Genomic DNA, 24,984 nt, shown 5'->3' with positions numbered 1-24,984 from the left:
ACTTCTAAACTATGATTCTAATGTTATGCCGTGTATAATTAAACAACGGTTTGGGAATAATTCTCATGTCCTTAGGTGTGGTCACTATGCCAGTCATATACCCCCCCCCCCCCCTCCTGATTAATGCCAATTAATTATAATCTTGTGAAAAACAAGGAGCGTTTAGATGTGTGCTGCGCCCAAAGCCAATCATTTGGCCAGATTTATTATTTGTCATGTGGCCCCATATTTTAAAAACATAAAGCGTTGCGCTTTCCTCATTGATGATTGTTTTTTTTTTCATTTTTTAAAGTGAAAATATGAATTGTTATGATTGCAGTTTTTGTAACATGGTATACTTACCTTCTGTCAATTTAAAAAGCATGGCATGTTAATTTTGTACAAATATTGTATAAAACAAAAAAAATGTTAAGTTTGATTTTATTTTCTACCATAATCCGCCACTCTTAGGCATATACAATACATTATTTTATTTTTAAAATTGTTTATTGATTGTATTAACTTTAAGCTATCTAAATTCATTTCTAAGATATTTTATTATGCTTCTGAGAAGTTTTATTGAAAAAACTTTGTTTTGACAATAGTTACTAGATTTATATAATCACCACTTTAACATTTAAATATCTAATCCTCAGTTCATTTATAAGAAGCAGCATGGGAGAGGCAACTGCTGATTTAGATTTACAGTCTGATGAGTTTAAAGAATTTTCAAATTCTGAAGATGTGAAGCCACTTCTATCTACAGTATTTTCAACTTCTTCTGACATAAAAACAGAATTATCATTTTTAACTTTCCGTGATATCAAACCAAACATGACATTTATAAATTCACAGGATAATAAAACCGTTGTTACGCCAGATTTTTCATCTTCTACAGACACAAAGTCAGAATGTACATTTTCCTCTTTTGCTGATGTAAAACACCATATGACATTTCTAACTTCTCAAGATAAAACAACAGGATTTTTAATTTTTAAAGATATGGAACCTGCTGTATCAGCAGTATGTACAAGATCTGAAGATATAAAACCAGAATTAGCAATTTTATCAACTAGTGAAGATATAAAACCAGAATTAGAAAATAAATCAACTAGTGAAGATCTAAAACCAGAATTAGCAATTTTATCATTTAGTGAAGATATAAAACCAGAATTAGAAACTTTATCAACCAACAAAGATATAAAACCAGATTTATGGACAAAATTTTTAGATTCTGAGGACAAACAACAAAATGGACTTGAAGAAAAGCTAAAACTCTCTGAAGACAAAACATATCTGTCTGTTGATCCTCATGATCATCATGAACAGTTTTTTCAAAGATCTAACTTGAATAAACAAGCTCAAGTAGGGGAGAGGCCACTTGAATGTGATGCTTGCCATAAAAGGTTTTCAGATAGTTCTAGGTTAAGTAAACATAAAAAAATTCATTCAGGAGATAAGCCATATGAATGTGATGTTTGTCACAAAAGGTTTTCAAGGAATTCTGATTTAGCGGAACACAAAAAAGTTCATTCAGGAGAAAAGCCTCATGAATGTGATGTTTGTCATAAAAAGTTCTCTAATAGTTCTGCTCTAAGCAGCCACAAAAAAATACATTTACTAGTTAGACAGTATGAATGTGATGTTTGTCACAAAAGGTTTTCAAGGAATTCTTATTTAGCGACACACAAAAAAGCTCATTCAGGAGATAAGCCTCATGAATGTGCTGTTTGTCATAAAAAGTTTTCTCAGAGTTCTAGTTTATATGCACACAAAAGAGTTCATTCAGGAGATAAACCATTTGAATGTGATGTTTGTCAAAAAAAGTTTTCTCGGAGTTCTAGTTTATATGCACACAAAAGAGTTCATTCAGAAGATAAACCATTTGAATGTGATGTTTGTCATAAAAAGTTTTTATATAGTTCTAATTTATATGCACTCAAAAGAGTTCATTCAGAAAATAAACCATTTGAATGTGATGTTTGTCATAAAAAGTTTTCTCATTCTAGTTTATATACACACAAAAGAGTTCATTCAGAAGATAAACCATTTGAATGTGATGTTTGTCAAAAAAAGTTTTCATATAGTTCTAGTTTATATACACACAAAAAAGTTCATTCAGAAGATAAACCATTTGAATGTGATGTTTGTCATAAAAAGTTTTCATATAGTTCTAATTTATATGCACACAAAAGAGTTCATTCAGGAGATAAACCATTTGAATGTGATGTTTGTCATAAAAAGTTTTCTCAGAGTTCTAGTTTATATACACACAAAAAAGTTCATTCAGAAGATAAACCATTTGAATGTGATGTTTGTCATAAAAAGTTTTCATATAGTTCTTATTTAAGGAAACATAGAAAAGTTCATACTGGAGATAAGCCAGATGAATGTGATGATTGCCATAAATATGTTTCTTAAAGAAAGCGGCTCCCGACATATTGGCTCCCGATATAAGTGCTCAAGACAAATGGGCTCCCGACAAATCGGCTCACGACATATTGGCTACCGACAAATGGGCTACCGGCAATTGGGCTCCCGACATATTGGCTCCAGACCAATGAATGGCATGACCACTATTGGCATAAAAGTAACGATTTTGTCCTACCTCCAATACCACTATATACTCTTTTAAATGCCCGAATGAAATTGTTTTTCATGAACCAACATTAATTCACAAACAAAGTGAGCCCTTAACAGCTAAATTTCACCAATTCTAAAGTTTTGATAATGTTTAATTTACAACAGAAAAGATCTGTTGCTTAAAAGCGAGCACAGAAGTGTAAATATATGATATACATGATGTTAACATGATAACAGCATTTTGTTTTGATAACCTACAAGCCTATTGGAGGTAGGAGGAAGGTACAGCGTGGACCCTTCTCCCCACACACTGAGTTTGAACAGCCTATAACTGACTCACTTATGGATGTCATAAATAAATGACCCTTAAATTAAAACATACTATATTTTATAATAGATAAACGAATATAAAAATAAGGCCTGCCGAACAAGAGATGCATACGTTGTATTACATAAAAGTGTTGGATAAGCTAACTAAAGAATATTGATGAAGGGGTCCCACTGGCAGGTATCATATTCAATGAGACCGCTTTGCCGGGAGACTTAGTCTCTACAGAAACGGTATTGTCAGTGGTCCTTTTGTCTGGAGCCAAATTGACAGAAGCCACATGAATGTGATCTTTGTCACAAAAGGTTTTCAAGGAATTCTGATTTAACAAAACACAAAACAGCAGTTCATTCAGGAGATAAACCATTTGAATGTGATGTTTGTCAAAAAAAGTTTTCTCAGAGTTCTAATTTATATGCACACAAACAAGTTCATTCAGAAGATAAACCATTTGAATGTGATGTTTGTCATAAAAAGTTTTCATATAGTTCTAGTTTAAGGAAGCATAAAAAAGTTCATTCTGGAGATAAGCCACATGAATGTGATGATTACCATAAATATTTTTCTAAAATTTTTGCTCTAAGCAGCCACTAGTAACACATGAATGTGATCTTTGTCACAAAATGTTTTCTGGCAATTCTGATTTAAGGAAACACAAAAGAGTTTATTCAGGAGATAAACAATTTGAATGTGATGTTTTACAGTTCTACTGTAAGCAAACATAAAATTGTTCATTCTTGTGTTAAGCTATATAAATGTGATGTTTATCATAAAGAGTTTCCACACAGTTCTACTCTAAGCAAACACAAAAGAGTTCAAAATAATCATTTAGTAGTTAAGCCTTATGAATGTGATGTTTGTCGTAATAAGATTTCTCAGAGTTCTAATTTAAATAGAAACAGATGATTTCATTTAGGAGAAAATCCATATTAATGTGATGTTTGTCTTAAAAATTTTACAGACAGTTCTACTCTAAGCAAACAAAAAAATAATCATTTAGTAGTTAAGCCTTATGAATGTGATGTTTGTCGTAAAAAGATTTCTCAGAGTTTTAGTTTGAATAGACACAAAAGATTTCATTCAGGAGATAAACAATTTGAATGTGATGTTTGTCATAAAAGGTTTTTAGACAGTTCTACTCCAAGGAAACACCAAAAGAATTCATTTAGTAGTTAATCCTTATAAATGTGAAGTTTGTCATAAAAGGTTTTCAGACAGTTCTAAGTTTAATAGACTCAAAAGAGTTCATTCAGGAAATATGCCATATGAATGTGATGTTTGTCATAAATGGTTTTCTCAGAGTTCTTACTTAAATAAACACAAAAGAGTTCATTCAGGAGATAATCCAAATGAATGTGATGTTTGACACAAAAAGTTTTCAGACAGTTCTTCTCTAAGCAAACCAAAAAATATTCTTTTATTAGTTAAGTGTTATGGATGCGATGTTTGTCATAAAAGGATTTTAAACAGTGCTAATTTAAATAAACATAGAAAAGCTCATTCAGGTGTTAAGCCATGTGAAAGTGATGTTATAGTAGCACAAAGAAATTCATATATGAGATTTTATAAATATGATATTTGTCATGAAAACTTTAACCAGAATGGTGGTTAATAATATGTTACATTACTTAGATTGTTGAAGCATCAATAGAATAGAATTTCTTATCTTTAACTCATTCACAATCTGTATATGTTAATAATAGGATAATGTTAAAGTTCTACTTCTAGGTCACTTATATATATTTATGTATATTTGTAAAAATTGCAAAAGGTTCATTGCATAAATTTTAATGTAATTTACAGGTAACAGAAAACTGTTCTTAATAAATTATAATAGTAAATTACCCATTTTTCACCATCTTTGCTGCTAAACATTTATAGTTGATCTTTTTCTTTGGTCTCATCGAGGTTAAGTGGGGTCATTTACTAACACAACTATCAGTTTCAAATGCTTGAAACAATAACACCACATACAAGTTAAACATTAAAAAGCAAGAACACTAAACCTGCAAAGGGTATGTTTTGACATTTTGGTATCATATTTTTATCAAAATTGTTGTTTTGATGTGTTTAATTTTGTATTCTTTATTTTTAAAAACACTTTAATGAAAATGTTACTGTAGTAAACTGGTATAAGATTGTAACATGAAATTAAAATTGCTAACTAAATCTATCAAATTCTTTTTAGTGTTTTACTACCAATGTCTGTATTCTAACATTATTAATTCCAATAAGACCACTGTGTGTTGAATGCTGGGGTTAATTTGACCCTCTTCTGATTATTTAAATTTAATGCCTTAACATGCCAGGTAGCTGAGGTCAGTGTCAGAAAACAAAGGCTTGCTTGGCATGTCATGTAAAGTTAACATTTGACTTTTATGACAGTATAAAAATTCTTCTGCAAATTATTAGTACATTTTTTTAAAAATATGTTCATTGTTATACTTATTTAACTTCATTTAAAAGCAAAAAGAAATGTAGTGTCTTTCTAATTCTCATTATGGGTACTGTAAACCATTTGAAAAAATTTATATTAATATATTCAATAGCACATTTTACACCACCTTGTCACACCCTACATACACATGTTAATATGACTTCCAACACAATTAAATTTTGATTTAATACAATTGTTGAAAATATGCAGATGTATTAACAGAGAAATTAGATATTTTTACTTTTCCTCAGCCTATAGGCTATTATATTTTCCAAGACCACTACCACACATTATAACAATAATGTTAATTGTTTTGCTAGGCCTTTAACATAGGATCCATTATTGTAAAAAACATTTGTGCCTCGTATAGACTTATAGGGTACCCGGCTTTGCCCGGGTTTAGGAAATATATTGCTTTTCTAATTAACCCGAACCGACCACAAACGAAATTGCAAACATAACACAAATAAAAACACAAACGAAAACAAAAAAGTAAACGAAAACTAATCCAAATGCAAACAAAAACGCAAACCCAAACACAAAGAAAACACAATCGCAAACAAAAAAGCAAATACAAATAGAAATACTAAAGCAAACCATAACTCAAATAATTCAAATAAACGTCAACATAAATACAATCTTAAATCCAAACATAAATGCAAAGTGCTTACAGTCTAGCTTGGGGCAACGCTGGAACCGCTTGATTAAACTTAGTAAATGACTATAGTACCCTAACTTATTCATAGTCTTTTAGCACCCACTTAAACGAACGTAGGGGACATAGCGAACACGGTAAGGCCTGGGGCGCCAAATAGCACCCTGTCGGGGCACTGGATGGCGCCCTTATTCGATTCAGTTAAAGACTTAAGTAACCATTCTTATCCATTGTCAATTGCACTGTTTAAAACGAAATTATGCACCATAGCTCTCACATGGGAGCCCAGAGCGCTAAACCGAACCCTGTCGGGGCGCTTGCGGACGTGCCTTATTCAAATTAGAGAACGACTATGATACCTCAAGCTTATCCGCAAACAGAAAGATAGAAGTAAACATAGAGTACATTTAGGAGCGGCTTCTAAACTGTTATTGATTACAAATAGTATTTAGTAAACAGTACGTTCAGTGTATACAATAAATTGAAGGCAGTATTTAAAATGTGTTTTACTTATCATATTGCACTTTATCAATCTCCGCTAATTATGTAATTATTTTTTTTCCCAACACCAAAACACGGTAATAAAAAGTTTTGTTTTTCCCGCGATGTAAGGTTTTTTTTTAAAGGGAAGTAATTGTGTTTTTCTGATTTATCATGAGGCGTTATTAGTGCTAGATAACTAAGTTTGGAAAATGAAATTTGTTTTAGAACACCTTCAATATTAATTTTGTAACCAAATAAGTTTAGATTATAAGCACTTTAGATATATTACATTAGGGCGATCAAGTCTATATTCTTTTACTAAATTGAATCAGGCGCGTCCGCCGGCAAACAGCAGGGTGCGATTTGGCGACCTACGCTATCCCGTGAGCACTATGGCGCCTAAGTTAGTTTTAAGAAGAACCATACATTATTGACAAGACGGCACACGACATTTGATAATTAAACGGAGCCCGGTTCCGTACGCGGCGCGGTGAGTGATTAACTGTGATACTACTGTGAGTGATTAGCATACACTCAATGCTTTTATGTGCTGGGCATTAGTGTAGACAAAGCCGTGCCCCGATAAATATGATCCTAGCGCAGGAGTTGTTTACAATTAAATAACAATTTTAGAAAACAAGGCCATTCGTCTAAGACGACGGTAAACCAATGATTAAGACTTTATTTGCCTTTTATGCATTACTACACCTTTCATCCGATTGCCATGAAACTTTGGAATGTTGCTCAGAATACTCCAAGGAAAACAAAATTTTGCACGGGTGACGACCGGGCAGGGTGCAATTTGGCGACCCGTGGTATCCCGTGAGCACTATGTGCGATAGAGAATGGATAAGATGGGGCATTATAGTATATATATATATATATATATATATATATATATATATATATATATATATATATATATATATATATAGCCCATATATATATAGCCCATATATATAGCCCATATATATATATATATATATATATATATATATATATATATATATATATATATATATATATATATATATATATATATATATATATATTATATACAAGAGTTACAATGCGAATTAATAAAAGGTAAAAACTTATTTTTTTATTCTTAATTGGCTGAAGAGTATATTTAAAAACTTTATTTAGATCTAGATCTAGATCTATTTAATACTATTTATCTTTATCATCTAGATTCTAGTCTTGTAACAAGAAAGATTGAATACTGAATAAGTAGGTCTAGGTCTAGAGATCTACGGGTTTGATTGATTATTAAAATTATATATATAGGATATATATTTTTTTATCTCACGGCCCAGCGCCTCGAAGCAATTTACAAAGATGGCGGCTCGGTTTCGTTTTCATTAGGACTTAAAATTAGATCTTACATCTTAGATTAGAATCTTAGTATAAGACAAAATAGTAAAGTAAGTTAGCAGAGAGGGATACACAATAAACAGTGATTTTGAACCCATCTTCAATTTTAGTAATAGAAAATAGGGATGATTATAGATACCAGTGTCCGATAATCAAATGGAATCTTCTCTAAAAAAGGGGTGTTGGGTTGTTAGTAGTTAGTAGTATTGTAATCTCGACTAATTTTATGGTTAGAAATTAGGGTTAGGCGTATGGTTGGACCAGGGTTGGGGTTAGGGACAGGGTTAGCATTGACAATAGCCAGCCATGTGTGTATTTAGTTAACTACCAGTAACCTAACACCCCTTTTTAAAAGAAGATTCCATTATCAGACACCGGTGTAAACATTCTCCCGAAAATAGTAAATACCCGTTTCTTATTATAGGCCTATAGGCTAGTAAATAGAAATACGGTAATCTATCGTTTTGGGTACGTAAAATCGCCCGCGGCTATTAATGTACGAAAACGTTACCTCATTGTCAAGGCTTTAATAGAGGTGTATTGTGATATGTTTGTGTCAAATATTATAGATAAATGGATAATAAACCTAAATCAATGGCTAAATATATCAAATAGGCCAGAAATTAACTTTAAACAGCAGTGTCTGCGAGCAAGATTTGCTATATAAACAGCAGACGTGTAAAATAGAGTGGCTTCCCCCTGAATCTTATAAAAATAAAACTTAAACAAGATGGCTGCTATAGTAGTGCTATAGTAAATGAGCTTGGTTGCATCTGTTGGAAACATCGCTAGTCTTCATTTATTAATGAAAAGTTTTAATTCAATTTTTTAAAAACAGATACATAAATGAAACAAGGAAACATTTTTGTATTTTAAAAAACATAAATCCTCCTCAAAATGTGAAATAATTATTAAAATTTAAGGAGTCACCTGTTTTTCACATTACAAGTCGCGGGCGATTTTACGTACCTAAAACGATAGATTACCAGAAATACTAATTAAGCCTGGCTAATCTATCGTTTTATTTTAGTTTTAGGTAGATCTATGTAAAATCAGTAGAGGCTAACACGGAGGCTAATTGAAAGGATGCTCGTAACTTGGTTATGTCATGTAACATATTTACTATTTTTTTAATATAGGCTAATGAATGTTTAAGAATATATAATATAGATCTAGATCTAAATTTTTAAAAGTTATTCATATGCATGTTTATTTCAGTTTTGATTAGGCTTAATTAGTGTGTTTTAGCAATGTTTAATTAGGGTAATTTATAAATGATAGCAATGTCATTGTAAAATGAATCTAACCCTCCTCCCTTACTGGACTTGAAACCTGTGTGTTATTCACAAAGCTTTGTCCATGCTGAGTTTAAAATATTGTTAAGATTTGTATCTATTTTTTTAAAACAGTAATCGCACTAAAATTGATCAAGTTAATGAGAAATGCATTCTAAACAGCATCACTGGCAGTGCGCATGACAGGCATCTCGCTTGCGTAGTGACAGACAGATGCTCACTCAAGTAGTTTTGTCAACCAGAAAAGTTAACCTATCAAATACAGTTCATCAGACCTATAAAATTAAGAGGCCTATCACATTAAAATGATCGCCTGTGACCGAAAGATATAGGCAAATTACAAACATTGCAGCCCACCTGTGTTCTTTTGTAAACCAGTGAGAGAAAACTCAAAGCACAGTATGAGCGTGTTCTAAATCTAGTCCAAGTACTTTGTTAGCCCAAGTTCTAATTAATAATTGTAATTACTAAGTACTTATTAGTAATGTAAGCCTAGACCCAACACTAAAATCATTTAATTTTTCAGACCTCTTAAATCTTAATAATATGAACATTATTTAGCCTAATAAAAGTATATCAACAAAGAACAGTGAGAATAATATTATATTAGATTAATTAAAATCTATGAAATCAATAAGAATTAAAAAAATTAATTAAGCTATAACACATTCGAAAACAACAAATAATTAGGCATAAATAAGCCCACAAAGGCCAACTCGCAATAATTTCAGGGATTAACACAAATTAAAAAACAAAATAATAGATTGTTGTGGTTTAGGGGCTTTTAAAGACATAGTATAACCAAAAGGCCAGGTGAAAGATCCATAATGAGGCTTAATTAGCCTAATTACGCTAGCAAAATAGGTAAAAAAAGGGTCAAGTAAAAAGAAAACTTACTTAAGCAGTGACAGAGGATACTACTAAACAGCTTCCGTATCAATAGCAATGACATCACTCACAAAAATAAATATTGTTTTCGTGACGTATCAATAGCAATAACGTCACTCACAAAAAAAAAATATTGTTTACATGACATGTGGGTAATTTTTTTTTCTCAAAATGAGTACAGAATATTTACAATTTTAATTCAGAAACAGATCAATCTAATAATCCCCTACCTAACAGTGCAAGTTTGGAACCTTACAGATCGATATTTTAAGTTTTTAAGCAACTTAAAACTTTACCCATGTTTATGTTTGACCTTCATTGTTGGAAGCTAATTAAATTTTTTTCTGGCAAAAATGGCTTTGTCATCTTCAGGTAGCATAAAAATACGCTTAAAATCTGCCATTTTTCACGTGATAATCATTTTTTAAAACGAAATTCTAAGAAAATCACTATACTGTTAAGCAAAATTTTCAAAAAACGTGTCTGGTTTTGGGTCTTCAAACAAAATATGTAGGCCTGCTATAATTTTTTTTTACACGATCTATCTATAGTTATTTTTTAACAGTTGTAAAGGTCCTTGAAATTTTAAAAAAACCTTGAAATGCAGTGTTTGTGAAAATTGCTGCTGTCACTGCACTCATCCTATTTTCTCCTCCCACCACTTGTAAAAAAAAATCAGCTATTTGCTTTAGGGGGAGGTGGGGCGCTAGATTTTCGACATCAGTATTAGCATAGTTACTTCTGAAATCTTTTTCTTCATAATGAAATATATGTGTCACCTGGTTATGTGCCATTGAAGCCATTGACTCTGATTTCTTCCTGCTTTTCTTTTTGGATTCGCTTCCATAGCTTTTGTCCACCCAAGTACAAACTACAAGGCAGAAGTTGTTTGATTTTGGAGTTGTTTCTCCTAGAAGAGTGGCTGCCCTCTGCTAACGAGCCTCATCTGCTCGAGTGTTCAAACTCGAGACATATCGGTTTAGCAACCATGAGCTTTACCGACTCGACCACACCAACCCCACTTCTGAAGCGATTTCCTAGTAAAAATAACGTTTCTGTAATCCTGCGATGTGTACTTACGAATTTCCACAATATTTTTTTTTACGTCAGCGCGCATATCAAGGTGGGGGACATTGGTGGTGAAATGGTGCAACATAAGGTTTTAGATTTTGATGTGGAAATTAGCCATATACCTGGGTATGTTGTAAAAGCAGGCATACGACAGTGTACATTTGTGTTGTAGGCCTATCACTTGTTATAGTTCAGGCCTACTAAAAAAAAATTCTTAGATATTTCTACACATTTCTATATTACCAGCAGTAGAAAAAGTGACCACTGCCACTATAAACAGAGTTGTTTGTATTGTGGTTTACATGCATGGGGTAGGTCTAGAGATTGTACTAACATTTTAAACTAATTATGTTGTATTATATATTGGATATATATATATATATATATATATATATATATATATATATATATATATATATTGGATATATTTTTTAATAGACTGATAAACCTAATAGTTCTTCAATCTTCAATTAATTTTTCTACTTCCCGGGCTAATATTTTAAAAGTTCTATCATTTTTAATGGTACCAACTTTTAAATATACCTTCCTTCTCCAAAGCAAATTTTAAAATGATTTTCTGGCATATTTTGCCCTGCCACCTATAGCTTGTTTGTATAACATGAAAAACCCACATTTTTGCTCTTGGTAAACGTTTTAAAAACTAATTGTAAGAAGGTCACTGGAGCTAAGATGAAAAATCTTTGAAAGTCATGCATCTGGTGTGGACATCATATTGATTTTAGCAACGATCCACACCTCCAAGGTAGCGAGTAATACTAATATTTTTGTCACAAATTGTGTCAAATATAATAGTAATAGATAATTGAATAATAAACCAAAATCAATGTCCAAATATATCAATATAAGCCAGAAAATAACTTTAAACAGCCTAGTTTGCGAGCAAGATTTGCTATATAAACAGCGGCCAACTGTAAATTAGGGTAGTTTCCCTTGAATCTCTAGCTTAAATGTTACCAAAAAACTTTAACAAGATGGCTGCTTTAGTAAATGTGCTTGGTTGCATCAAGTGAAAACATCGTTAATCTTTATTTATTACTGAAAAGTTTTACTACTGATGTTTTAAAACAAGCACATCAAAAGTTTGTAACACTTTTGTAGCTTTCAAAATGTGAATCCTTCTAAAAATGCCAACTAATTACAAAAATTTGATACGTCACCCTTTTTTTACTTTCTCGTATACAGGGTATAGAGAAAGTATTCTGATAGTGCACATAAATAACATGAAATTTTGACGGTTTTCACCGTTTTTCACCTCAGTCCTTCATCTGGAGTATAGAAGACTTATTTTAATCGGGCAAAAATTATAAACCCACATTTATCAAATTTTTGACGTTTTATGCATAATCGAGTCTGAAAAACTGGGCTTTGCAATTCTTTCAGTGTATGTGTGTCTGTGAACACGATAACTTGAGTACAGTTACAGCTAGGTTGATAAAATTTCATATATAAGCATTATATCAAATTTCTAGTTCTGTATCAACTTTTCAGCGATTTCTGATTAACCGGAAGTGGAACTAATTCTACTTTAAATTTTTCAAAAGCCTATAACTTGAGTTCTGTTTTAGATAGCCAAATGAAATTTCATATGTAAGTAAAAGATCTAATTTTCCACCTTCTTTCAAATTTAGAGTATTTTCCGTTGACCAGAAGTAGTAATGGACGCTATTTCTAATTTCTCAAAAATGCTTGTGAATATATAAAGTACTAATAATATTCCGCACTATTATACACATTTTGTTTCACATTTCTTTGGTGTGCAATTCTTTTTTTCTACAAGATTCTATTCTATTTTTAAAAGTTTAAGTACTTAAACATGGATTTAAAAATCATGTCTATATATAGTATATCCTGAGTTGCCAATCCGCAGTAGTGTTATATAAGAATATTCGAAAAAGCTTAGGGGAGATCACTACTGGCTTTTTAACATTACTAGCCTCTGCAGATTTTATGTACATAAAATCATAGATTACCTTAGTCTGTTAATTAAGAATAGTAAGGTGTACTTTTGACCTAATTTCTTTATTTATCTCGCAAGTGACACTTTAGTGAAAGTAGCTTTGTATATTCTTGTTTTAAAATGAACTTACAATCAAATAAACTTCTAAACTATGATTCTAATGTTATGCCGTGTATGATTAAACAACGGTTTGGGAATAATTCTCATGTGACATGATGTCCTTAGGTGTGGTCACTATGAAGTCATATATACCCCCCCTCCCCATTAATGCCATTTTATTATAATCTTGTGAAAAACAAGGCGCGTTTAGATGTGTGCTGCGCCCAAAGCCAATCATTTGGCCAGATTTATTATTTGTCATGTCGCCTGATATCTTAAAAAGCATAAAGCGTTGCGCTTTCCTCATTGATGATTGTTTTGTTGTTTTTTTTTCATTTTTTAAAGTGAAAATATGAATTGTTATGATTGCAGTTTTTGTAACATGGTATACTTACCTTCTGTCAATTTAAAAAGCATGGCATGTTAATTTTGTACAAATATTGTATAAAACAAAAAAATTTTAAGTTTGATTTTATTTTCTACCATAATCCGCCACCCTCAGGCATATACAATACATTAATTATTTTATTTTTAAAATTGTTTATTGATTGTATTAACTTTAAGCTATCTAAATTCATTTCTAAGATATTTTAATATGCATCTGAGAAGTTTTATTGAAAAAACTTTATTTTGACTATAGTCACTAGATCTGTATAATCACCACTTTAACATTTAAATATCTAATCCTCAGTTCATTTATAAGAAGCAGCATGGGAGAGGCAACTGGTGATTTAGATTTACAGTCTGATGAGTTTAAAGAATTTTCAAATTCTGAAGATGTGAAGCCACTTCTATCTACAGTATTTTCATCTTCTTCTGACATAAAAACAGAATTATCATTTTTAACGTTCCGTGATATCAAACCTAGCGTGACATTTATAACTTCACAGGATGATAAAACCGTTGTTACGCCAGATTTTTCATCTTCTACAGACACAAAGTCAGAATGTACAACATTTTCCTCTTTTGATGATGTAAAACACCATATGACATTTCTACCATCTCAAGATAAAACAACAGGATTTTTAATTTTTAAAGATATGGAACCTGCTGTATCAGCAGTATGTACAAGATCTGAAGATTTAAAACAAGAATTAGAAACTTTATCAACTAGTGAAGATATAAAACCAGAATTAGAAACTTTATCAACCAACACAGAATTAGAAATTTTATCAACTACTGAAGATATAAATCCAGAATTAGAAAATATTTCAACTAGTGAAGATCTAAAACAAGAATTAGAAACTTTATCAACTAGCGAAGATATAAAACCAGAATTAGAAACTTTATCAACCAACAAAGATTTAAAACCAGATTTATGGACAAAATTTTTAGATTCTGAGGACAAACAACAAAATGGACTTGAAGAAAAGCTAAAACTCTCTGAAGATGAAACATATCTCTCTGTTGATCCTCATGATCATCATGAACAGTTTTTTCAAAGATCTAACTTGAGTAAAAAAGCTCAAGTAGGGGAGAGGCCACTTGAATGTGATGCTTGCCATAAACGGTTTTCAGATAGTTCTAGGTTAAATGAACATAAAAAAGTTCATTCAGGAGATAAGCCTCATGAATGTGATGTTTGTCATAAAAAGTTTTCTCAGAGTTCTAGTTTAAATGCACACAAAAGTGTTCATTCAGGAGATAAACCATTTGAATGTGATGTTTGTCAAAAAAAGTTTTCTCAGAGTTCTAATTTATATAAACACAAACAAGTTAATTCAGAAGATAAACCATTTGAATGTGATGTTTGTCGAAAAAAGTTTTCTCAGAGTTCTAATTTATATAAACACAAACAAGTTCATTCAGAAGATAAACCATTTGAATGTGATGTTTGTCATAAAAAGTTTTCATATAGTTCTAGTTTATATAAACACAAACAAGTTCATTCAGAAGATAAACCATTTGAATGTGATGTTTGTCATAAAAAGTTTTCATATAGTACTACTTTATATGCACACAAACAAGTTCATTCAGAAGATAAACCATTTGAATGTGATGTTTGTCATAAAAAGTTTTCTCAGGGTTCTGGTTTATATTCACACAAAAGAGTTCATTCAGGAGATAAACCATTTGAATGTGATGTTTGTCATAAAAAGTTTTCTCGGAGTTATAGTTTATATCAACACAAAAGAGTTCATTCACAAGATAAACCATTTGAATGTGATGTTTGTCATAAAAAGTTTTCACATAGTGCTAATTTATATGCACACAAACAAGTTCATTCAGAAGATAAACAATTTGAATGTGATGTTTGTCATAAAAAGTTTTCTCAGAGTTCTAGTTTATATAGACACAAAAGAGTTCATTCAGAATATAAACCATTTGAATGTGATGTTTGTCATAAAAAGTTTTCATATAGTTCTAATTTATATACACACAAAAGAGTTCATTCAGGAGATAAACCATTTGAATGTGATGTTTGTCATAAAAAGTTTTCTCAGCGTTCTAATTTGTATGCACACAAAAGAGTTCATTCAGAAGATAAACCATTTGAATGTGATGTTTGTCAAAAAAAGTTTTCTCAGCGTTCTAATTTGTATGCACACAAAAGAGTTCATTCAGAAGATAAACCATTTGAATGTGATGTTTGTCATATAAAGTTTTCACATAGTGCTATTTTATATATACACAAACAAGTTCATTCAGAAGATGAACAATTTGAATGTGATGTTTGTCATAAAAAGTTTTCTCAGAGTTCTAGTTTATATAAACACAAAAGAGTTCATTCAGAAGATAAACCATTTGAATGTGATGTTTGTCATATAAAGTTTTCACATAGTGCTATTTTATATATACACAAACAAGTTCATTCAGAAGATAAACAATTTGAATTTGATGTTTGTCATAAAAAGTTTTCTCAGAGTTCTAGTTTATATAAACACAAAAGAGTTCATTCAGAAGATAAACCATTTGAATGTGATGTTTGTCATAAAAAGTTTTCTCAGAGTTCTAGTTTATATAAACACAAAAGAGTTCATTCAGAAGATAAACCATTTGAATGTGATGTTTGTCATATAAAGTTTTCACATAGTGCTATTTTATATATACACAAACAAGTTCATTCAAAAGATAAACCATTTGAATGTGATGTTTGTCATAAAAAGTTTTCTAGAAAAAATAAAACAGTTCATACTGGAGATAAGCCAGATGAATGTGATGATTGCCATAAATATGTTTCTAAAATAAAGCGGCTCCCGACATATTGGCTCCCGATATAAGTGCTCAAGACAAATGGGCTTTTGACAAAATGACTCCCGACATATTTGCTCCAGACCAATGAATGGCATGACCACTATTGGCATAAAAGTAACGATTTTGTCCTACCTCCAATACCACTATATACTCTTGTAAATGCCCGAATGAAATTGTTTTTCATGAACCAACATTAATTCACAAACAAAGCGAGCCCTTAACAGCTAAATTTCACCAATTTTAAAGTTTTGATAATGTTTAATTTACAACAGAAAAGATCTGTTGCTTAAAAGCGAGCACAGAAGTGTAAATGTACGGATATGTATATATATGTATATTTATGTATATATATGTGTATATATATATATATGTATATATATGTGTGTATATATGTTGGCTGGTATCCTAATGTTGGCTGGTTATTGAATAGTTGTCACAGGTTGCTTGTTTTTTGTGTGTAGTTATATTCGTGGTTGGTCGTAGCTGGATCGGGGTAATGTTCTCCCCTCCCCTTCTCCCAAGACGCCGCCCGGTTCTCACGGCGCTGGGTTCTGGCAGGGTGTGACGGTGTCACGGATAATTTATGAGGTTCACAGTCGTGGATTGTGACCGGACCCTAGGTGTGTGCATGCTTTGTGTTCAATTTTATGTCCTGTCTCCCCAATGGTCGTCTGCTTAAATTTACGACCGTAATGTCGCGACGGTCAGTTCTTGTCAAACAGGTGGTCGGAAAGTATGGGAAAAAGTTTGTTTGGATTCAGCCTATTAAGAGGACTGTGTTCAGACCTCTGTCTTTTACATACCAAGCTAGGGCTATAGACCAGTCTAGGCCTTTTGATGGCCGCAGAGGCTGGTTTAGTGGCCCAGCTGAGGTATTGTTGATATGGCCTGGTGTTTACACCAGCGGCCCAACGCCTCGTTCCAGTGGCCCGATATTATGCTCGTTGCCTGATGTCTCGTTCTTGTGGCCCGATATTATGCTCGTTGCCTGATGTCTCGTTCTTGTGGCCCGATTGCTCGTTGCCTGATGTCTCGTTCTTGTGGCCCGATATTATGCTCGTTGCCTGATGTCTCGTTCTTGTGGCCCGATATTATGCTCGTGGCCTGATGTCTCGTTCTTGTGGCCCGATATTATGCTCGTTGCCTGATGTCTCGTTCTTGTGGCCCGATATTATGCTCGTGGCCTGATGTCTCGTTCTTGTGGCCCGATATTATGCTCGTTGCCTGATGTCTCGTTCTTGTGGCCCGATATTATGCTCGTTGCCTGATGTCTCGTTCTTGTGGCCCGATATTATGCTCGTGGCCTGATGTCTCGTTCTTGTGGCCCGATATTATGCTCGTTGCCTGATGTCTCGATCCAGTGGCCAAATGTCTCGCTCTGGGGCCAGATGTTTGTTTTGGAGGACGGATATGTTGTCCTTGTGGCTGGGGAATCACCCTGCCTTTTGTGTGTGACGAACTGGGTCGTGTAAGGAACTCGTATACATTCATGAAAGGATAAAATTGTGGTTGTATATAAAAATGTGATTTTTTTTTTTACATGTATTAAGAATTCGAGGGATGTTTCCTTGATTATGAAAACTGGCCAGGTCTTATTTGTATCCTTTTGTTTTTTGCTTGTAAAATACATTTTTGCGAAGTAGGATGAAGTTAAATAACTGCATTAACTGGGTGTTTATCAAGTTTTATTTTTAGTGTAAAATTAATGTTGTATTTGTTTAAATGTTAATTAGTTTTGCTCAGGTCTATTAGACTCCTTTGTCACCACGCAAAGGTGCACGGATTTGGGAGAATAATGGTCAATACAGTCTTACCATGTCTCTCTTTTAATCGGTTAACAAAAACAACCCTCCCCTTACATTTTGGTGTCAGAAGTGGGATCGCAGATGATCCCTCTTTCTCGAACAACTAAATCCCCCTAATATATATATATATATATATATATATATATATATATATATATATATATATATATATATATATACTATATATATATCTAAATAATTATAAACTAGCCGGCCAGGCACCAGAATTTTTTCCATGCATCTACCGCCCTCCCCCCCCCCCCATGACGTGTGTGTTGTGTTGAGCATATACCCGGCATAGCCCGGATTTAATATATATATTACCTTTTTAATTAACCCTAACCAGAAACAAAAACGCAAACATAACTTGAGTACTGTTTCACATAGAGAAACGAAATTTCACTTAAACGTAAAAGATCTAATTCTCTGCTTTCTTTCAAATTTTGAGTAATTTTCGTTGACCGGAAGTAGAACTTTACGCTATTTCCGATTTCTAAAAAAAAACGCATATGAATTAATGAAGTACTAGTTTTCCGCACTATTATTTAAATATTTTTTCCCGTTCACTTGCTGCGCAATTCTTTTTTTCTTTTATGCACTCTTGGTATTTTAAAATCTTGAGGCGAGACCTAGAAACAAATAACCGCATTTTTTTTTTAATAATGGTAACCATGTTCACAAGAGAAAATTCAGTTCGAAAAATCACACCTCTCCCTGGCTAGCGAGATATCGAATAACAGTGAGAGAGAACATGTCTTACAAGCCATACACTCGGCAGCATTTGTAAAAGTAGTTACTATAAGTCCATAGTAACGATGAAAACAGTTCTATAGAATACAAGGCATAACTATAACAAGTATAACATGACAACACAACTGCAAACAATGGATGGTTGCAATGTTTTTATTGAATACAATGTTTGTATATACAGTTAGGTGTGTTTATATTCAAAGTTATTAAATTTTAATGTTTTATTGACGTTAATATCTAAACTACAAATGATTGCATTTTATTATCTATTTTTATCATTGAATGCATTACAATTATTAATGTACGTTATTGTTTCTTTTGCTTAAATCAACAGACAGTTGTATAATGAATATTATTACAAATGTAATATATTGAGAATTGTGAAGTCAAGGGAACTCACTCTTCTCGTATTAGTCTTATATTTATAATGTTATTTTGAGTAATGTCCCTTGTTAATATATATGTTATTGTCTCGTCACTTCCTGTTCCTGTTTCCATCATGTAGCTGAAATAAAGATTAGTTAACAACCAACGCGGCTTCTCGTCAGTGTATAATAGTAGAACGGCCCAATCCACCACAACTGGCGACGAGGATGGAATCAATCGACTTAAAAGAGCACCTGCTTACTTAAAAAGAAGCTTGCTAGAGCATATTGGCTAAGTATTTCTAGGATAATGGCGCTGTATGTCAAATAAAAGAATTTGATTTGAATGATGAAACCATTCATGATTATCTAGATAGGTTAAGCTTTTACCTTGAAGCTAACAACGTGACGATAGAAGCCAAAAAGAGAGCTGTTTTGTTAACAGTCATAGGGCCTCAACAATTTAGGCTATTAAAGGACTTATGCGCACCAGCTATTCCAGCTACCAAGAGCTTTAACGAGCTGAGCAAATTGCTAACAGACCACCATGCGCCCGCACCATCAAAGTTCCTGTGTAGAGCCAGATTTGACGGTAGGACTCGTCAACCAAACGAGTCAATATCAGAATATGTTGCTGCTTTACGTCATCTAAGTGAATTTTGTGAATTCGGGGACACGCTGTCTGACAGACTATGTGAAAAGTTTGTGACAGGTGTAAACAGCCCTGATGTTCAAAGAAAGTTGATTCTCGAGTCAGATCTCACATTGGAAAAAGCAATACATCTTGCAACTTCATACCAGCAGTCATCCGCTGCGGCGAGATCTCTAGCACCCTCAGGGATCCATGCAGTAGACAGCAGGTTAGTCAACAAACACCAACCCCATCAGAGCATTTCAACTTATGCTAAACAGCCTGCACGTTCAAATCTTAGATCTAAATCTAGTAATAATTATCAAAAATGTCATCGATGCAACGGTCCCCATGCATCTCATCGATGCAAGTTCAAGTCAGCAACTTGTTATAAGTGCAGTAAGCAAGGTCACATTGCCAAGGCCTGCTTTGCAAAGTCTTCGTCTGTTGCTAAATCTAGCCAGTCAAGACAGTACCGCAACCAAAGGCAGCACTATGTTAACTCTCACCAAGACAACCTAACCCAACCAATGAACCACTCTACCAGTGAAAATGCTCAAACTGATTCGCAGCCGGAGTTCAACCTGTTCTCTGTGAAATCAAGTCATGCTCCCATCAATGTACCAGTTTATATTAACGGTAAGAGCATCATCTTCCAACTTGACACTGGAGCATCTCTATCCGTCATCACCAAGAAGGACTTTGACGCTGTCACAGGAGGATCAGTGCCTCTACAACCATGTCACAAGTGCCTAACAACATACACAGGTGACAATGTTCCGGTGATAGGAGAGTGTATGGTTCATGTAAGCTATAATGGTCAAAGTGTTAAACTTCCTCTACTTGTGGTTGAAGGAAATGGACCACCATTACTAGGTAGGAACTGGTTAGTTGATCTTAAGTTAAACTGGGTCTATACGACAATAAACTCACATAAAGGACTCTACCAAGATGAAAGACTATGTTTTGGCATATCATCTAGCCCTGGAATTTTCCAAGCTGTCATGGACAGTATTTTTAAGGACATTCCAAATGTTTGTGTTTACTTTGACAATGTGTACATAACTGGTAAGAATGACACTGAACATCTTAAAACACTTGATAAAGTCTTGAAAATAGTTGGTGAAAAAGGTTTAAAGATAAACAAAGATAAATGTCAATTCATGCTGACAGATATTAGTTTTCTTGGTTATATTTTAAGCAAGCAAGGCATCAGACCTCAACCTGAGAAAACAAAAGCCATTAAAGAAGCACCCAAACCTGAAAATATCCAACAACTAAGAGCTTTTTTGGGCTTGATAAATTACTATGCGAAGTTCATAGGGAATCTGTCTGGTAAACTATCACCACTGTACAAGCTGCTGCAGAAAAATGCAACTTGGCACTGGGGTATACAACAAGATGCTGCTTTTAATTCAGCAAAAGAAGCTTTGTCTTCTGTCACCTTAGTAACTCACTATGACCCAGGGAAAAGACTTATCTTAACATGTGATGCTTCACCAGATGGTGTAGGAGCAGTGTTATCCCACATAGATGAAAAAGGTGACAGACCCATTGCTTTTGCCAGTAGATCTTTGAACCGGGCTGAGAAAAATTATTCTCAGTTAGATAGGGAAGGCTTAGGCATCATTTTTGGTGTTAAGAAATTTCACAAGTTTCTGTTTGGTAGGGAGTTCACCATCTTTACAGGTTTGTTTGGGGAAAACAAACCCCTGACTGAGCATGCCTCACCAAGAATTCAAAGATGGGCTATCACACTACCCGCATACAATTATGAATTGAAATACAAACCTGGATCTGAGAATAGTGCAGATAGTCTAGGTCGTTTACCTTTAAAAAACCAAAGCCTTAGTTATGTACCAGAAGATGTATTTGTTCTTTTCACTATCATGGATAACTCCAATATAAATGTTTCCACAATGTTTGCTCTCAATATTCATACTTTAATTTGTGATGTTATTTGTCAACACCCCTCTTGTTGGGCTTATCAAAAGTTCCCTGGGAGAAATAAAAACCTTTGTGAAGATAATATAAAAGATGGAGAAGATGGAGTCCATTATCAATCAGAGTTGCCTAAACAAAGTATTTGTAACTTGATAAATGATTATGGTGGTATGGCAATTTCAAATGCTTTAAAAGAGAATACATTAAATAAGAAGGAATGTGATCATCAAACAACTTTGCTAACATCATTAGCACTTACAGAAACTAAATGGGTAACATCAAAAGAAAAATAGATTTTTGCCATTTAATACACCCACTTCAAATACTGGATCACAGTTGCAAATTGATATGGTCCAGGATATTGCTTTTAAACAGTAATTTTGGTTACCAAAAAGCACTATCAGATTACCTGAGAAAATTGATCAATCAAAGAAATCTATGTCAGTTAAGGATCTGAATAATAGCATAATACTTTCAGATGCCAATTCAAAAATAATTCCATTATATCAGAAAAAAAACATCCCAGGATAAACCTGAAAAATTAATTAACAAGCCAAATACTTCTGAAACTTCTAGGTATTTGGAAATCAAAAGTAAATACCAAACAGAGAAAGCTAAATGTGACCATGAAAGAGTAAACAGGTTCTTAGCCAAATACCGTACAACTCCTCATATTACAACAGGTATTGCACCATGCGAATTGCTATGTGGTAGGAAAATTAAAACTCACCTTGACCTACTACATCCAACTGTTCAAAGGTCTGTTTCCCAACATCAACATACACAAAAAGTGAATCATGACAAAACATCCATTGAAAGAGAATTTGGAGTTAATGATAATGTGTATCTGAGAAATTATGGGAGAAGGGAAAAATGGATGCCAGGTCAAATTGTTCAATGTACAGGACCTGTGTCTTATAAAGTAAAAACAAATGATGGACTTATTGTCCGTAGACATGCAGACCAGTTAAAAATACCTTGTGCAGATAATAAGTGTGAATCTGTCAATCCCACCAAATCTGAACAGTTCACAACAACTCAGTTTGTTCCACAACCAAGTTCTGTTGATATGAGTGAACCAAGTAGTCTAGAGTCAGAAAATGTAAATTCTGGAACTAATAATTTAGATCCTAGACTTCCTGAGATAGAGAATCCAGATGGTCAGAATCTTGAGTCACCAAATCAAAAAATCCACTGAGAAGGTCAAACAGGACAATCAAAGTCCCAGATAAGTTAGACCTATGATTTTAAAGGTCAAAAGGACTTTGACATCATTGTTTTGTATTTTAATTATGCTGTGGCATATTATGCATTGTTTGTAAGGGTGTAATCTACCAAATGATTCAATTCATATAATGTTCATGTTGCAATATATTTGGTGATTTTAGGATACTATCATTTGTTCTATTGAGAGATGTGTTGTTGTTTACTAAGGGTAAAGGGATGTAATATATTGAGAATTGTGAAGTCAAGGGAACTCACTCTTTTCGTATTAGTCTTATATTTATAATGTTATTTTGAGTGATGTCCCTTGTTAATATATATGTTATTGTCTCGTCACTTCCTGTTCCTGTTTCCATCATGTAGCTGAATTAAAGACTAGTTAACAACCAACGCGGCTTCTCGTCAGTGTATAATAATAGAACGGCCCAATCCACCACAACAAAACAGTCTTATTTTAATAAAATATTTTATTCTGCGTAACAGATCGTGCACATTTATCATCATGTTATATTGTGTCATATGGAATATGGTTAAAATACTGCTGTTGTATAACACTTGTCAGTAAGTTTTGTTGTTTTTATTTGTAAAAAACAAAAGAAAATTCTGCTATAGGCCCATGAATCTACAATCATTGGATAATTAGGATGAAAAACGACGATTTTCTAGAAAATAATGTGATTCTTGTAATTCATTTATATGGTCACATAAATTGCAAAGCACTGAGTTTACATTTTGTTCGTGATGAGGCAAGGAGGGGGGGTATGAACATATTTGTTCTGTAACTTCCTGTGGAGTATGGGGTAGGTTTCAAATGTCTTGTAGGTATGTTATGAAACATGTATACGTCTGGACGATCGCTACTATAGGGCTGGTAAATAGGTCACCAACCAGTTCTACAGCTCAATAAAACCTGCATGAGCCATATAACTATTTATTGACCTACTTACCAGCCCTATACTTGTCAGCATGTCTAATACTTGTGTCAACAAAAACATTTTGTACGAGATCACTGCGAAGAATGATTTGATTAGTTTTTAAATCGACTTTCTCTGCAAAATCCAAGTAAGTTTATGTAACATCCGGGATCTCTTAGGTGACTTCAACGGTCCAACCAGCTTTATGTCCTATATCTTCTAATCCAACCAGCTTTATGTCCTACAACTTCTCATCCAACCAGCTATAACTTCTCAATCAACCAGCTTTATTTCCGATATCTTTTCATCCAACCAGCCTTATGTCCTATAACTTCTCAATCAACCAGCTTTATGTCCTATAACTTCTCAATCAACCAGCTTTATCTCCTATATCTTCTAATCCAACCAGCTTTATGTCCTATATCTTCAAATCCAACCAGCTTTATGCCCTATAGCTTCTCATTTATGTCCTATATCTTCTCATACAACCAGCTTTATGTCCTATAACTTCTCATCCATTATGTCCGCATCCAGACAAGCGTACTGTTCGCTCTGGAATAGTTTCAGATTGATGCAATCTTTTTCTCGAGTCTCGAACCTGCGACACAGGGCATCAAACGTTGGACGGTTCTCTGGGAGGAAGGACCAGCAGCTGCACATGAGCTCGTATCTGGGGACGGGGAGGGTTAGGGTTAGTTGGTTGGTTATGGGGGAGTTGGGGTGGCGTTGTGTGTGGGATTGTGGGATTGTGTCAGGGTGGGATTGTGGGAGGTGACTTGTAGGAGATTGTGTGGGGGTGGGAGTTTGTGTGGGATTGTGTGGGGGTGGGAGTTTGTGTGGGGGTGGGATTTATTGTGGGAGTTGAGTTGTGTGGGGGTGGGAGTTTGTGTGGGATTGTGGGAGTTAAGTTGTGTGGGGTTGTGAGTGGGTGGGATTATACATTGAGGTGAGTTATGTGGGGGTTGTGTTGGATTTTTTGTGTGTGA

The 24,984-nt window shown here is 33.6% G+C and overlaps 1 protein-coding gene across 1 annotated transcript in view; it reads left to right on the top strand.

Annotated features, from left to right (window-relative positions):
• LOC131930485 (zinc finger protein 708-like) overlaps positions 1-24,570 on the top strand; it is a 32,941-nt gene extending 8,371 nt beyond the window's left edge. The window contains exons 2-9 of the mRNA XM_059286998.1: positions 636-1,926; positions 3,478-3,601; positions 13,543-13,555; positions 13,862-13,949; positions 14,061-14,235; positions 14,506-14,698; positions 22,437-22,543; positions 24,491-24,570. Of these exons, the coding sequence (XP_059142981.1) occupies positions 655-1,926; positions 3,478-3,601; positions 13,543-13,555; positions 13,862-13,949; positions 14,061-14,235; positions 14,506-14,698; positions 22,437-22,543; positions 24,491-24,570 (2,052 nt within the window). The 5' untranslated portion in view covers positions 636-654. The remainder of the gene's footprint in view (positions 1-635; positions 1,927-3,477; positions 3,602-13,542; positions 13,556-13,861; positions 13,950-14,060; positions 14,236-14,505; positions 14,699-22,436; positions 22,544-24,490) is intronic.
• Positions 24,571-24,984: the final 414 nt, after the last annotated feature.

The sequence above is a fragment of the Physella acuta genome, unplaced genomic scaffold (assembly GCF_028476545.2).
Source record: "Physella acuta isolate Inbredline_101_S28 unplaced genomic scaffold, ASM2847654v3 ptg001787l, whole genome shotgun sequence".
Classification (NCBI taxonomy): Eukaryota; Metazoa; Mollusca; class Gastropoda; family Physidae; genus Physella; species Physella acuta.
This window is presented reverse-complemented; position numbering and strand designations above follow the sequence as displayed.